This window comes from Meles meles, chromosome 6 (assembly GCF_922984935.1).
Source record: "Meles meles chromosome 6, mMelMel3.1 paternal haplotype, whole genome shotgun sequence".
In the NCBI taxonomy this organism is placed as follows: domain Eukaryota; kingdom Metazoa; phylum Chordata; class Mammalia; order Carnivora; family Mustelidae; genus Meles; species Meles meles.
The window spans coordinates 149,536,056-149,552,537 of NC_060071.1; the positions used below are offsets into that span (position 1 = coordinate 149,536,056).

Genomic DNA, 16,482 nt, shown 5'->3' on the forward strand with positions numbered 1-16,482 from the left:
TTCTGAGTTGGGCTCCATGCTGGGCGTGGAGCCTGCTTAAAAAAAAAAAAGAACTTACTGGAATTTTATAGTTTAAAAAAGTACTGTAGAAATTTAAAAAATACCTCTCGCAAACATGTTTTAGTGCTTTAGATCGTAGTTCTAAAACTTGTGTTTAATAAGTCTGTGTATCTTACGCTTTTTTACAGTCCAACTGTTACAACTACTTTGAAAAACCTTGGGGCACTTTACAGACGTCAGGGCAAGTTTGAAGCTGCAGAGACATTGGAAGAAGCCGCCATGAGGTCCCGTAAACAGGTCAGTGACCTGCCTTCTGTTTTGACCTCACCTGTCGGGCTTTTGAGTGTGATGACTCTCTTTTGTATGACTTGTCAAAAGCTTGGTTTAGAAATAGAAAATATTTTAGTTTGCACAAAGAACGTTATGTTGTTTAAAAGGCTTAACTGTGACACCAAAAGCACAAGCCGCAGACGAAAAACTCTGTCGGTTAGATTCACCAACGTGAATTAGAAATGTTGGTGCACTTAGGACACAGGACAGTGGAGACCCCCACAGAGATGGGTGGGAGTATTTGCAGATCACATCTGATGCGGACCTGGTACCAGAATGTGTGGAGATAGAAGGATCTCCTAGTTTAGAAGTGAGCAACGGAGCCGGGTAGACATTTCTCTGCTGACGGCGCACGCATGCCCACATGCGTGTGAAGAGATGCTCCGCGTCCCTCGTCAGCAGGGATGTGTAGATCCGACCACTTCACAGCCGCCGAGGTGGGGACGGCGCGAGTCCAAAGCAGACAGGAAGTAGCAGGTGTGAGGGCAGGACGGAGTGGCGGGAGCCCCCGTGCGCCGCCGGTGGGGTGTCATGGGCTGGTGCGGTCACTGCGCACTCAGCGGTCCGCTGAGAGGTCGGATTTGGGCTGAGATGCCGTCTGTGGAAGCCCGGGAACGGCGTGCTTGCTGCCCCGTAGCGGGGAGGCTGCCGGCTAACGAGTGAATGCGTTACTCTCTGTGCGCGTGCATGGCAGCAGACGAGACTGCCTAAAGGGGGGGTTTGGTTTCGGTTTCTCTTTGGAGGATCGGAGAGGCAGGTGTGAGTTTTTACCTTCCTCAGTGGTGTCTGTGTCAGTCATTGTGTGCTCGTTTATGGCCACTTTTTGTCTGAGATTGAAGTAGCCCCTATATGCCCGAGAGCTCTTTTCTTTCAAAAGAATCTCTGCAGAGTGATGAGAGGAGACCCCGTAGCAACGCTGTCTCCTGCCCGTGCCCCTTTCTTTAGGCCCATCACCCTTCGGGGGTCCTCTGGCTCTGGAGGGCTGCGTGGGGGAGAGCGCCCTGTGGCGGCGGCGGCCTGCTGGGGCCTGGCTGTGTGCGGGCCCTGCTGCGGAGGCCGGGTGGCTTAGGCCGTCCTGGTGCTCATCCTGGCCCGAGAGTGTGCCCACCGCTCATCTTCAGGAGTCTTGCCAATAATCTGGGCTTCGTTCTCAAGTGCCGGGATAGTGGGTATCAAATGAGCCAAGTCTGGGGTCAGGAGTTGGAGGAATTTAAAGGAAGGGGTTGACCATGCTTTACCGGGAATGATGCCCTCCTGCCGGCTGAGGGGCCACAGTCTGCCTCACTGTCAGTCTGCCTCACTGTCAGAGTCACAGCAGCACGGCGTCTGCTTGAGGTGTGTGCCTGTTGGGGAGGAAACTGAAAGTCGGGACAGGTGTCGTATTTGCAGGAGCTGCTGGGATTAAAATCCCACTTAGAATAGGGAACATGTCACGTCTGGGTCTTTCGAACTGAAATGCACACAGTGAACAGTCTCGGCCATGTTTGTGGTGCGGGGATGTTTTAGCCCAAGTGTGCGCGGGGCCCTCCCTGCCGAAATGAGGCGAGGGCTTGCTGCTCTCCTCACTCCCTGGTGGAAGTGTTTCCCAGTGTCCTACCGTGAGGCTTGGCAAGCAGAGAAGTGGAGGGAATTGCACGCTTGCATGCCTGCCTCCCAGATCCCGTCGTGCGTGTTCGTTGCTCTCGGGCACAACACCCCCACTGCTCTGTCCACCAGGCCTGTTCTGGGCACAGCATTTCAGATTTGTGTGCATCACTACGTTTCCTTGTAAATACTTAAGTGTGCAGATCACTCACGGGGGCCCGGTATTTGCTGTTTTTTTAAAATTTGAGGTAGGCTTTATGAAGAGTGAAATGTCTTAAGTGTATATTTCTGAGAGTCACTCTTCTGTGTTTCAGTGCTGTTTCTGGGTTGTTTCTTCCCCGGGAGATGCTCAGCTGTCCTAGAAGTCCTTCGTGAAGCTTCTTTCTAATGGCTCCAACCCTTCCCCCCCTTGCCTGGCTCACAGGGTCTTGACAATGTTCACAAACAGAGAGTAGCCGAAGTGCTGAATGACCCTGAGAACATGGAGAAGCGGAGAAGCCGGGAGAGTCTGAACGTGGACGTGGTCAAGTACGAGAGCGGCCCTGACGGAGGGGAGGAAGTGAGTATGAGCGTAGAGTGGAACGGGGTAAGTACAGTACACAGCCGCCGGCCTGCTCAGGCGGGCGCCGGTCTGTCGCCGGGAGGCCGCCTGGCCCAGGCGCCTAGCAGGACTGCTGTCCTGCGGTTTCCTCTGGCTCACGTGCTAGACACTGTCCTTTTCTCAAATTAAGTATGAATTAAGCTTTTTGTAAGTGCTTACCTTCTGCTAATAATGAAGTCTGTTACTTGTTTGAAGTGGTCATTTTCTTCTCTGTAGGGACCCATGAAAGCTGTTTGGCTTCACTTTGAGCACTGAAATGCTGATTGAGTGTCCTGGTTACTTAGAGCCATGAGCCATAATCCGTAACCTGGTTTTATTTTAATATTAGGATTAATGTGGCAGAAAACTAACTTGCTTTTTTCACTTACCCATTTTCATTGCTAACTCCAGTGCTCCTAATGTCACTGACCAGGCTGCTGTAGATTTGTGAGAATTACTTTAAATTCCTTAAGGGGAAGTCATATTTCAAACAGAGCCGGCCTCTAGATGAGAGCAGTTGGGGCGGCCGTTCTTCACGGCCCCCCTCGGTGCTGACCGCCGCGTTCCCGCGGAGGGTCCCGTGGCTCATCTGTCTGCACAGTCCTCTGCTAGAGGTTTTCGGATCCAGAACACGTGCCGGCTTTGGAACATGTCGCTTCCGGCCAGGCTCTGCCTCTGGGTTTCGCTCATTTGCCCTTGTGGAGGTTCTCACCACTGCTGTTTCCCCAGTGGTCGCCAAAGAGTGTGTGGCCTCCCGGACATTGTTTCTAGCAAATGTTGGTCACACAGGGCAACGCTTTTGTATGTTGAGCTGGCGTCTTTGGAATTTTGCTTTTACCAGGGAGAGTTGAATGCAGGATTAGGTGCCCCAGCACAATGTTATATTATTTTTCTTTGAAGTTGCAGTAGGTACATTTCGATTAGGTAATTTTGCAGATGTTTTGCCATATAGTAATCTTGGGCTTTCCTATACTCTTATCTTTTTGAATGTATTTATTTGGGGGATTTTCTGTAGCTGGAGTGGTTTGGTAAGGATATGACATTTTCTGCATAATATTAGAGGCCAAAATTTTAGGGAGAGCGTCTTTTTGACTGTCTTTATCTGGCAGCTGCCTTGCTTTGGTGTTTTCTGTGCCAAGACAACCAATCAGCATCTGCTTTACCATTCCCCAGTGGGCAGTAGTCTAACACATCAACGACGATGGCCAGGCCTCCTCTCTCCCACGACTGGCCACACTGTGTACTGTACTGCTCCTGTGATTCCTGTCGCCCTGCATGCCTTGCGTAGAGGGTCACATCCCTTCCCTGGTCTGTAGACGCCAGGCTGCAGGTTTTGGTTCTCTTGAATGAAGTTCTGGAGGAACTTTTTCTTGAGACAGTATTTCTAGGTCAATCCTGTCGTGCAGTCGTGTCATAAAATAATTTACAGTGCAGAGTTCTGTTACCGTCTTCAAGGCTGAGACTCGGGTGAGGAAGAGCTGGTTTCCGCCCAGTGTGCAGGGCTGGTGGGCGGCTTCCTGTGGGCTTCTGCGGGGCCTGCTGCCGGAATCCCGGATGCAGAGGGCAGAAGCCAGCCCTCCTCTGAGTGCATTCTTGGCCCTCCTTCCCTTTCACATTTTCTGTCTCTCACTTAGCACACTCACACGGGTGTTTGGACACCTTTTTACTTGGCTCTTGGACACTAGAGGCTCGCGTCTTCTCCAGAGGCCATTGCAGGGCTTATTGGTGGGTGGCGGTGGTTCACGGGATGAGAAAACGTAGATCCCAGATCTTAGGTCATCCCGTACAGTGTTCCGGACTTTCCTTGAGCCGCAGAAGGGGCCCTTTCTTCCCAGAGAGTCTGAGATCAAGCAGCAGGCGACTCTGGAACTGCCCGGGGGTAGCCCTCTGGGCTGCTGTGCTCACCGCCGGCCCCTGCGGCCCCTGCTCAGACCCGGCCCAGCCCAGCTTTCGCGGGAAGGCCTGGCTCGCAGGTTCTGAGGTGGTGCTGAGCTCTCCCGACTTCAGGCCGGACTTGCATTTTTCAGAGCGTAAGCCGTCACTGTGATGGTTTAAGAAGAGGCGATACAGGCAGTACACACACCAGGACCCTTTTCAGGTCCGCCTGGCTGAGGCGCAGGTGTCTGCAGCGAAGGAGCCCCGTGTGGGTATCGCCTTCGGTCCGGATGTCTGCGCTGCCGCCCCCGTGTGAGGCTCTGCCCCGGTGTGAGACTAAGCGACTCAGGCCCTCAGAGTGGCAGTAAGGCGTTCCCTGTGGTGACGAGGACGTGGTTGAGAGCAGCTGCCCCCCCGCAGTCATTGACCTGTGCACGATTCGGGTGCCAGGCCGTGCAGGCCAGCTGGGAACGCACTGAGAGTTTAGGCGCCGTGGCTAGACCTATCTTCTGTAATTTCGTATTTCAGCCTGGTGTTCTCTGAAGGTGGCTTCACTGTTCTCACTGGTGCGTGTCATTCTAAGAACTTGTCACACACTTACAGTGAGAAAGGGCCACTAGCTTGTATCTTAGGTTGGGGTTCTGCGTTAGATTTTAGGTTTTTTAAAAAAGAATTTCGGTGCCCTTTAAAAAGTTAAAAAATTGCTATCGCAGGGAGAAGCCTTGTGTTGCCGTGTGGGGCAGGTGCTCCTGCGGCGGGGAGGACGGCAGTCCTGTTCTGTGGCACAGCCGTGTGCAGGAGCCCATGTATGTCAGTGGGTGTGGTTGGTCCCCACATTCAGAAGTGACATGAACAACAGCGGGCAGTGTGGGCAGTCTAGGTTCTGATTGTGCCCTGCAGCTGCCGGGAGTCTGGGTCCGCACAGAATTCCGTGCTGTTAAAGTACCGGAAAAGTAAGGTTACTGAATATACTGTAATCATTCATACGAAATTTCTGGATCAAGTTTTTAGGGAAGTGCAGTTCTCCTAAGTACATACCATTAAGATGATGATTAAAGGACTGGAAAATGTAACTGCCTCACGCTTATTTTTGTATAAAGTACACAGAGCTGAAAGTCACTGTCGAGATAAGTCTGAGTTCTCTCTTCTGGTCCCATTAAAGATGCAAATGCTGTGTGCACAGGAATCCTGTTTGGCCAGATTGGATTCCCTTTACTTTACCCGCGGTGCACACGGCTGCCGTCCCCTCTGAGGGTTGTGGCCACGTCCCTGGAGTCTGGGCCCCTCGTATGCGTGGGATTCCCGCGCTGTGCCATTACGCAGCTGTCCCACTAGGGCCCCAGGAAGCATCACATCCTCCATTCCGTCTTCACTCTGTCCTTACTGTTTCTGACTCGCCAGTTCCAGCAGGGCCCTTCTGGAGGAGCCTGCCCCTCCTGCACGCATGGGAGTGCTTGTTTTCCCAAAGATACTGAACTCGTGCTCAAGGTGACTGAGGAATGGGATAGTATAGACTGTTAATTAGAAATGGAGTTAGTTTTAAAAACTGTATTAGGAAGGGGTGCCTTCCTGAGCATCAGTTGGTTGAGCGTCTGCCTTTGGCTGGGGTCATGATCCCCAGGCCTGGGCTCGAGCCCTGCATCAGGCTCCCCGCTCAGTGGGGAGCCTGCTTCTCTCTCTGTCTGCCTCTCTGCCTCTGTGATCTCTGTCAAAAAATAAATATTTTCTTTTACTAAATAAACTCTTTTAAAAAATTGTATTAGGAAGACAACTAGAGTATAACAAAGAAAAAGACCAGAGAATGACTGCCCTTCATTTCTTAGCTTATACACTACAGTGTTCATTTCTGTTCAGAAACCCACTTCTTTGATGTTAAGTGTTCTTGCCTGGCAACGTAGAGAAGTAGACTGTTTTTGAAAGAGGTAGAATGTGGGAGACCTCCCAACTCCCCAGCTTTTACTGAAGAGAAATCCACCTGGGTTTGGGGTGGGGTTTGGGGTGGGTTTCCGCTGTTGCTCCCACTACTTCTGGAGGGGGCGGGCAGCCTACTCCCCCGCTCCCCCTTCCCCAGCCAGGTGCTGCCTCCGGAGTCCAGCTCCTGGGCGCCCGCTGTAGGGCGAGGGATGGGGCTGGGGGAGCGTGTGTGTGTCCCACACGAAGTGTTTCCCGGATCTGGTCGCTCCCGGTAGTCCGCTGAGTGGCCGGGCAGGGATAAGGAGCACTGCTGTAGTGTAGCGACGAATTCTGAAACGAACTGCAGAATCGTACTGTTTGTGGAATTAACAGTTTAATGTCCTTTCTCTGAAAGAGCAACAAGAACTTGTGTTTTCTTGTCCTCCCAACATTTGCGGGGAGTTGGTAACAAATCTTATTTTTCCATTTTAAAGATCAGAAAAATGAAGCTCGGGCTGGTTAAATGATTTGCTGAGCGTCCCATGGTGAGTCAGAGCGGGCGGGGGCTCGGTCCCTGCTGTCCGGGGCTTCCGTACAGGACCACTGGGGTTCCGGTCTGCTGAGACCCGGGGTGCACTGCTGCCTGTGGAAATCCATTTTCTAGAATTAATCTTATTTTGGATTATCACCTGCATGTTTAAAATGTGCTAAAGACTAAAGTCATTGGTTTTTTCAAGTTTTTGAACTGTCTAAACGGTTAGAGCTCTTAAGAGAAGGTCCTCTCTGATTTCAGAGAGAACTCTGTAAGAGTTCAGGGGTGTGAAAGGATTTCTGATGCAGTTAAAGGTTTGATGAACGGCCTCTTCTTATGTGCAGCCTTTATCTTTTGGTCACTGTCGATGTTTCTCAATATGGAATCTCCTTTCTGTACAGTTCCGGACCTCGTGATAGTAAGTATCCTGGAGATTTCTAGCACAGTGCTAATCCACGCTCTGGGCGCAGAGTGTTATTTGATGACAAGAGTGACTAGTCGTAAAAGGCAGCAGACGGCCCCAGTACCTCTTGCTGCTGGGCTGATAGAAGCAGGCGGAAGGTGATCCCGGATACTAAAGGGATGAGAAGCACTGCCGAGATCTGTGACCTAGAAATACTGTAAGCCACGCTGCGTTCCGTGGGGGCTGGCTCTGTTCTCACAGCGGGCTCACTGGGCTCTCTCTCTCCGTTTCTGTCTGACAGGCCTCGCTGCCCCATGTGATGCTCACACTGTCTCCTGCATGACGGGCGGCTCCTCCTCCAGCTTTCCTCCTCTCTCCAGTGCTGACTGCTGTGTTTAGCAATCCCCTAGGATTCTTGTCAGAGCGCCACCTCTCTGTGACTGGCCATTCCTTTCGGTGCTGCTGTCCTTTTTGGGGGGTTCCTTATCTCTGTGTACATGTAGCTTTGCCAGAAACGTACTTAGTAATATCAGCTGTGTTAATAAAAACCATTTACTGTGTGATACCTGAGTTTAAGAATTAAGAGCGATTAGTCGTTCGCTTTGATCAAAGGTAGTTAGAAGTCTCCTGCAGGTGTTAATGCCGTGGCATGACAGTGACCGTGGAACTAGCTAGGCCGTAGGAATAGGGCATGTGCTGCTCCCGTTGCCCTCTGAGACCCGGCGGGGCTGCCCGTGCCCCGGGCTCTCCCCTTAGGATCTCGCTCAAGTAGCATTTGCTATGTAGTCTCTGTGACATTTTGGCAATTTTGCTTTTCTCCACTAATCTTTAAGTGTTCAGTGATTTGTGTATTTGTGTCTTTCTAACTTCTAATAAACTCACTCCAACTGACCCGTGTCTTGGTGTCTGTCTGCCCGGTAGAACGTCTCACTCTCTCCACGGAATGCGGCACTGCGTAGCTTCTTGAAGGAACGGGGCTGCTCTTAATCTCACTGAGTGATTCATTCTGAGAATAAAAGTTGCTCATAGACATAGTTTTTCAAACTCTGGTTTTTGGTTTTCATACCCAGATACCGCCACATGTTTCACTGAGTGCCTGGGCCACACGGTGACAGCTGGACACCTCCTACAAGGTGTCAGGGGGGTTCAGTTACTGTATGGAATGACCGTTTTATTTAATTTCCCACCACACTTACAGTCAACATTTAATAAAACTTCTTTAAAATGTACCGAAGGGGCGCCCGGCGGGCTCAGTCAGGAGAGCGTGTGGCTTTGGACCTGTGGGGCTGTGAGCGCAAGCCCCACGTCGGGTGCGCAGAACGCACGCGTACATGCCTCAGTAGACATGAGGAAATTTACGGAAGAAGCAGGACACCTAAGTGCTGCCTGTACACCAAAGTGTTAAAAAAAGCTGTCTCTGTCAGCCCTCGCTGGTGTGGGTCCAGTACTGTTAAACGGGGACCAGATGCTTCTGTTTTTATTAAATGTGGAATTTGATTTGGGTGATCTTCCAAGAAGCAGCCTTAATTTTCTTGAGACTTTTTCCATGTGTGACCTTTTGTTTCAAAACAGCGATATGGTTTTTGGGGATATTATTTTTTGTTTGAACTTCTTCATGGTCAGAGGTTTTCGTGATCATTGGATTGTCTTGACTGCAATTTCAAGTGGGTAGATTGCTATTTAAAGTGTATTTATAGACCTGGCAAACGTAATTTCTGTAGCAACCGTATTGCCAGCAGGTCACAGACACGTAGGCCCATCGTGATGGGAGTTCTTGTTTGCATTCAGCTTTGCCTCTCAGGAGGCCGGGACAGGGCCGTCGGCAGTCTCACGTGTGTTCACGTCTCTTTCAGGACGGCTCGGGATCTTTAAAGCGCAGTGCCTCCTTTAGCAAACTCCGGGCTTCAATTAGACGCAGCAGTGAGAAGCTGGTTAGGAAGCTGAAGGGAGGAAGCTCTCGAGAGAGTGACCCAAAGAACCCCGGGTAACTATCTCCCTGCAGCCCCTGCTGACCGCCCCGCCGCGCGGCATCCCCGCTGCTCCTCGCGTCCCCGCCGCAGGGCTGGAGCGCTCCCAGCCCGTGTCCCCAGGGGCTGGCCGAGAAGCGCCATGCAGCTTTCGCGCAGAGGCTGGAAGGGGGCTTCCCGACCTGTACGGTTCTGCGCTTCTGAGGCTGCGCGCAGCAGAGCCGTAGCATCGACAAGTGGGAGCTTTGTATGAACACGCTGAGCACGTTCACTCGTTGACTCGAGATAGCTGTTCCTTCTCTTTTTAAATTAGTGTTAGCATAAATCCTTTAAAATTAGCTTTTAAAATCTTTCTAAAATCGTTAACAGTAGCTGTGACTATATGAGACTCACAGGCATTAATGCGGGGAGAGGAATGGTTTTAAGTAGGATCGCAGTTGGAGGACTCGAGTGGAAGGAGTTCCTTTAGGAATTGAGAACAACAGCCCAGATTTTCCCTGTGCTTAAAAGAAGGTGAACTCATGACTCTTAGAGTCTTTTGAACAATAACATTGAAGTTGTCAAAGGAATTTGGTTTGGAGGCATTCCGTTCCTTGCAAGACGCAGCAGAGTGTTAACAGTCTGCCCCCGTTTCTGGGTTATTTCTGGCGTGAACAGCATCTTGTTTGGGATGCGTTTCGCACAGAGGCACTCTTGTCAGCTGTTGTGTGAATCTCGGAATTCCTAAGTGGTGCCTCGTTTTTAAAGAGGGAATCTGAGTAAAACTCCGTTGTCCAAGTGACTCCACTTCCCCGTCCGTGGGCAAGGAGTCTCCCGCTGCCGGACTGGGAAGCGGGGCCCCTTTGCACAGTGTGTCGGAGACCGGAGGTGACAGGCTCTCCCAGCTGCCTGCTGTGTCACTTGGAGGGGCGTCCCGTCTCGTCCCGTCGCGGTCAGTGCAGGCCTACCTCCCGCTCCCCTGGGCCCAGTGCTGCCCTGCAGGCTCAGCCCCCCAGCGGGGAGCAGAGGCCCAGGTCTGCTGGCCGCCCTGTGCCCCCAGTGTCTCTGCTGGCGGACACACACATTTTGTTGCTGGTGTGCGAGGCAGGACACGGAAGTTGATTTGTAGAGGTGGCTGTCACCTGCCTCTCAGGGACGTTTCCAAGCCTGTTTCTGAAGACGGAGTCTGTGAGCGCCACGTGTTTGTGTGAACTACCTGGGAGATGCAGGGTTAAGCCAGCCGGGGCTTCTGGAAGGATGTGGGGCTGAGCAGCAGATTGCCGTCCTGTCCTTTTGTTTTGTTTTGTTTTGTTCTGTCCTGCTCTTGGCACCAGAGCCTGCCGCCTGATGGATGAATGTGCATCCGGGAAGGAAGTTGCCTTTGGGTGCTTGTTTTAAAATATTTACAGAACTAAATGATAGGTCACTCTCTGCCCCATTTTTGTTTTGTTTTGTTTTTATTTTCTGGTCACGTTACAAGGATCCGAACAAACAGCTGAACAGTTGCGTAGCTTATGTTCCTGGACTGGATCTGATGTGTGGAAGTGACCTGTCCCTGCGGTGCTCTCCATGCACCACCGATTGGCCCCTCCAGGGCAGACACCCTGTGGCCCTCGGCGGATCTGGGTGTTCTGAAGCTTTTTAAATACAGAGTTCAGTTCTGGCACTAAGTCTGTCACATGGCCCTTCCTTCCCACGTGACAGAGCTCAGTTCTGTCTCTCCCTCCTGTGCCGCCTTCCGTCTCGGCTGTGACATAGCCGTGCGAGCGCTCCCTGGCGTGGGGCGGGCCACACGCGTGCACGCACGTCGTCCCGTGTAGTATTGGAGGTGGTCCCTCACTGAACCTGATGAAAACGTCAACGGCTCTAGGAATTTTGTCCTATAAGATCATGAAACTGAGTCATCTGACCAGGTAAGAGTGACTGTGTATTTACTGGACCAGGGGCTCTCAGACCTGAGCATCAGCGTCTCCAGCGGGGTCTGAACAGCCGCGGGGGCCCCAGCCTTCAGTTTATGGTGCAGTGGGCCTGCACCCCCCACCTCTCACACCACTGACCTTTCTAGCAAGTTCCTAGCTCGTGCCAGCAGTGCTGGTCCAAGACCACATTTTGAGAACCCCAAGTCGGTGTTCTCCCGGTTCCGGCCACCATGGTGGAAGGGAGGGGTGTGGATGTAGCTCGCTGCGCCGGGGGAGACTTGCCGGCAAGGTCAAACTGTTTTTACTTGCGTCTTGTAAGGAAAAGAGAGTGTGAGGAAGAGGGTGGTTCTATAACTCTCTTAGAAAAAGTCCACTGGCCACTTAAATAATAAGAATTACCTGTGCAAGTGCGCCAGTGTGATTCGGTTTGATTTTTCCTTTGTTCTCGGGTAGTGCTGTGTAGAGGAAGCTCGTGCGGAACTAGCTGCACTTTCGTAGATTTCGAGGGGTTGTCGTGTTCGTGTTTGTCCTGGCTCGGGTTTTGGGAGTGAATTTTACTTGAGGTTAAATGAATTAAGGTCTTTGCTTTTGGTGGAGCTCATTCAGTGAGAACTTGGTAAGTACCTTCTGTTTGCCGGACCTGGTGTCTGTGCTGCTGGCGGCCACTTGGGTGGGGACCTCCCGAGTAATTTAAATACACATTTAAATTACTAGATTTCCTTGAAGGTAAAGCCATGAAATTCATTTTAAATTTTGGTTTGAAAGCAGAGAAATCCTAGCTTCTGAGTTTATTTGGCTAATAAAAAATTACTTTTCCTTTTAATATAAAACATACAGAGTACACGAGCACATAGATTTGTGTCAGATCTTAACACTGAGCTTCGAGAGGCCTTTTACGTGGTCAGTAGGGTGAGCGCTGAGCTTGGGGGGAAGCGCCAGGCTCCCTTCTTAAAACTGACCTGATGTGCCCTGCAGACTCAGGCCTAGCCAGAGGGCGGGACACGCAGAGCTGCTCGGCTCCTCGGCGAGCCAGGCGTCACATGGGGGACGTGCAGCCACGTGTGGGGTTTACACACAGTGTTTCAGACAATACGTCGCTGAGACAGACACAGGGATACTGCTTTTTCTCTGCTGGGGTTTACAGACGGATAGACCTGGGGCGTCCGTGTTAAGAACTGGGCAGACACCCCAGTCCCAGTGAGATAAAGGCCCGTGCTCCATGAGGGATGGCTCCAGGGACTCCCCCACGGTGGCAGAGGCCTTGGCGGGGTGTCTTTGCTGTGTTTGCTGCTCTCGGTTGACTGACACGCTGGTTTGTCCTTTTGCATGTCCGCTGCCCTGTTCACAGCATGAAGCGGGCCAGTTCCCTGAATGTCCTTAACGTGGGTGGCAAGGCCGCTGAAGACCATTTCCAAGTAAGGAGCCCTGCCCCGCTCAGTGCCCTTGACTATCTGGCCGGGGCTCGCTGGGAGCCGCAGCCCTTCCCAGTACCACTGCTGCCTCCGACGGCCTTGGGGACACTTAAGTGTCTCTGGGTCTTAGAGAGGTGGCATAATGATACTTCCGGATTCTGCGTGATTACGTGAATTGTGGGAATGTGCGTGTCAGGAGCATTCTCCGCGTAGTCACGATCTTTAAATAGTTTGATTAAGCCAATTAAAATTTAAATATTCTGATAAAGTAGTATCAAAACTTGGCCACTTAATGTGTATTGTTAATTTGTATGATCTTTAGCCTCTGGTAAGTTTGTAACTAATTCATTGTCCAGTTCAGCTGTTGTTGAGTGTTTTAAAACTGTTAGACCTTTACTCATGTAACTGACATACTGTCACTTTCAGTATGTCAGCCCACCAGTCTTGGGCACTTTTTTTGGTGTCCCAAGGCTTACATGAACTTATCCCCTTCACATTTAAAACTGTCGGCCCCTTCTATTCTGATGATCCATTTCTTTCAACATCCGGTGTGACTGTCCGGGTGCGGCCAAGGGTGCCGAGCGGACCAGACAGCTGAACCGGCAGCTGAACTTCTGGCAGGGAGAGCCTTGTGATGGAGCGGTTACTGCTCGTCCGCCAGTGACCAGAATTCCTGGCCGTTGCACCTCTTAGCAGCCCCGGTCCGGCTGCTCACCTCTTGGACACTCGCTGGCGGTCGCAGGCCTCCCTCCTCAGCCCCCAGCACCTTAGGAGCTGGCTGTTCCAGGGTGCTTTCTGCCAGGCCCCCGGGGAGACGTGCGGTGCTGGTAGCGCGGGGCCGTGCACCTGGAGCGCGCCTGCTCGTGAGAGCGGAAGGTGTGGCTGTCCCCGCGGTCCCGTGCTCGTGTCTCAGGGCTGGCCGGTGTCTGGGAGCGTCACGGTGCCCGAGTGCTGACTTAGGAGGTGTCCTGCCATGATGATTAGTGCTCAGACCCCTTTCGCCGGCATCCTTGCCCTCTGGAGTATGGGTGAAGTGTAATTTTTTCATTTGTTTTTTTCACGCAGGAACGAGATACTTGTCTGGCAGACTCGCGAGCTCTGAGTGCCAGCCACACTGACCTGGCCCACTGAGGGCCGAGGCAGAGCTAGCTAGAACCCCCGAGACTAACGAAGCACTGAGGCCCGCGGGCTTTGCCACGCCACTCCCACCCAGCAGGGGCCCCCCCTCCGGGGCTGCTTCCTTTTCTAGCTAGTGTCCTCTGCCGCCTCTTGGAGGTTTGCCCCGCATTCTGTTAAGCTGTCCGCGCTCCTAGCGACCAGGAGGGGCCGAAGTGTGAGCGTGAGACCGGCGGGGTGCGGAGGTCCGCGGAGGCCCCGGCAGGTGCTGCAGCTCGTTGGGAACCGGCCGCTGCTCCCGGGACGCTTGTACTCTCTGCCGCTACACCAGGATCGGTCGTAAATGTTCACACTGTATTGAGGCCATAAATTCAGACTCTGGAACCTCGCGCCCTCTACCCTATGCATCTGATGGCCTCTGGCAGCGCCCCTGGAATTCGGAGTGGGTGCTCAGGAGCAGGAGAGATGGTGACGTGCCGGTGGGTTTGGGTCTCGGCTGAGTCCCTGCTCCTGCGGTGCGGCCGCTCCACGCGCTCTGCCCAACGCACCGTGGGCTCCCGCGCCCGGCCCTGCGGAGCCCGTGTTCCCCTGCCGGCCCCTGAGCGCCAAGCACACAGGGATGTGGGTTTATTTTTCAAAGGTTTTCTTTGTAGCGTTAAGTAGCATGGCCAGGTAGGTTTTGACGGGAACATTTCCCGGTCCACCCTGCAGCCTTCCCTGGGAGGGGCTGTGTGTGAGGTTCCCTCACAGGCTCAGAACATTCTGAGCACATGACGGGGTTTGTGACTCCAGATGGCAGCGGCGGTGAGAAGGGGGACGTCCAGGCCAGCAGGCGGGAGCGGGGAGATGCAGCCTGTAGGGGCGGGGGTCTGGGAGACAGGGCGCTTCCCGGCGACATGCTGCAGGTTGTGACTTCAATGTTACGTGGTGTCACTGCCAGGACACGAGCTCTTGCTTGTCCCCAGCCACCTCTTCCTCCTGAGTCGCACTCCGCCTGGGCACCTGTGAGGGGTCTTTCTGGGGGTCCCCCAGTACTACACATGTCCTTTGGGGGCTGTGGGCCGGGAACTTGTGGAGTGTCCCATCGTTTAAGACCACAGGAGCACGTGACCTTGCTTGCTGGTGTGGTGTGGCCGTGTGCCTGTTCCTGCCCAGAGATCGGTGCTCGGTGTTCTGCCTGCAGGTGCCCGTGGGTCTGGCTGGGGGGCTTCCACGGCCGCCCCCCCCCTTCCGCACCGCCCAACTCTCCGGTGTTGCTGCTTCTGGTGGGCCGGGAACGCTTCCGGGGTTGGTTTGCACGTGGGATGGGTTGTGAGATGCTCAAGCCAAGAGAACAGCAGAGCCGTGTCCTCGCTTCCCTTTGAGGCACAGGGGCTGCCGGGGCATGATGTGACCGGTGGGGAGGGCCCGGGAGCTGCCCTGTCCCCTCTGTCGGAAGTGCTCTTCCCAGGCTGTGAAGCTGATCTGGTGGACTAGAAGCCTAACCCGTTTCCCTTAGCGACACTCCTGTCTGGAGAACACGGGGCTGAGAACAGGATTTAACGTCCTGCTCTCAGCAGGGGGGGGGGCTTTGTTGAACCCTGCCCACCTGGGAGCCCTCGGCCCTTGGTTCTCTGAGGGCCAACGTTGCCTTGTGGGGCTGTGAGGAAACGTAGCCAGGGTGAGAGAAGCCAGACGGCCTCCCGAAAACCAGGTCATTGAAACTTTGCTGCCCGGAAGTCTATGACGTCTGATTTCTGAACTTGTATCAAAACAGAATGAGCCCAGGTATGCCTACTTCGTGGATTCGAACATTCTCGAAGAGAGCAGCAGTGGGGGTGGCTGTCCCTCCTCCACAACGTTTTCCTTTCCCAGTGAGGGGCTCCTTAGAGTGCCAGCCTGCACCCACTGTTACATGCTTCCTGTCCAGTTCGAAGCCCCGGCCAGAGGACAGACAGACAGGAGCTGGCCACCGTCTGCAGAGCCCCTCCACGGCTTTCAGAGCGGGGGAGGCGGGGGCAGGCCTGGGCCGCCTCACCCTCCCGACGCGCCCACGGCAGCCGGCCTGGCAGCCTGTGGCGCTCGTGTTGTGTTCACAGTATCAGAGGGAGTCTGTTATTTCCTGCAATTAGAAAATTCCTGTCATGTGTTTGTTCAGAAGCTGCTAGAAATACCATGGAAGAGAAATTCAGCGCTTATGGTGACATACTAATATTGCTTAAAAACATCCTTTACGGTTCCTAGAACGTATCGTCCATCACTGACTTTATAGGATGTTTCTGGAGGCACGTTGCCTAGATGAGGCTGACTTCTGAGATGTCGGCCCTTCCTGCTGACCACCGCTCCGTGTAGTCCTCACACTCCCGAAAACTCGAGTGTGGTGAAGCAGCGAGCAAGGGGGAGCTGCCTATCGGCCAAGGGTCTCGTCGGGGCGCACCAGCATCCTGCGCGTGCCTGGGGCAGGAAGAAGGGCGTGCACTATTCCACATTTGTCCCCAGCGTCCTGGGGGAGAACCCCCGGGAGGGACCCCAGGTCTGTGAGGCCTGTGCGACGAGCCTTGAGGAGAGCATGGGATGGAGGGGATGGTGCAGGGCCCGGGCCGCGGAACTCCTTGGGGGTCTGGGCCGTCTGTGTCGCGGAGAGCCCCCGCTGCTGCAGGGGCGGCCCTCTGGGGTGGGTGGGCAGGGGCCCCAGTACTGCTGAGCGTGTGGTGTGCGCCCCCTGGGGAGGCCCGTCTGGCACGTGTACGTAACAGTCTTTGGTCGTCGTTTTCTCACTGTTAGCGTGATTCGCTTAGAAAATAATTTGAGATTGTTTATATTTAATTGCAAAAATAAAATGGTTTACTTCCTGCTGTGAAGTTCCTACACCTGTACAAAGGCTCTTTTACGAAACTGCAACCCTAAAAGGTC

At 53.3% G+C, this 16,482-nt stretch overlaps 1 protein-coding gene across 22 annotated transcripts in view; it reads left to right on the forward strand.

Moving 5' to 3' along the window:
- Positions 1-16,482, forward strand: part of KLC1 (kinesin light chain 1) — a 57,129-nt gene that overhangs the window by 38,157 nt on the left and 2,490 nt on the right. For 2 of the 22 annotated variants that reach the window (XM_046008272.1, XM_046008273.1), the window contains exons 12-15: positions 189-297; positions 2,339-2,500; positions 9,051-9,181; positions 12,411-12,477. In XM_046008272.1, coding sequence (XP_045864228.1) covers positions 189-297; positions 2,339-2,500; positions 9,051-9,181; positions 12,411-12,477 — 469 coding nt within the window. Of the gene's footprint in view, positions 1-188; positions 298-2,338; positions 2,501-6,756; positions 6,808-7,138; positions 7,213-7,498; positions 8,089-9,050; positions 9,183-12,410; positions 12,478-13,539; positions 16,435-16,482 lie in introns of those variants that run through there. The other 20 variants (XM_046008275.1, XM_046008266.1, XR_006818693.1 and 17 more) reach the window with 19 other exon arrangements.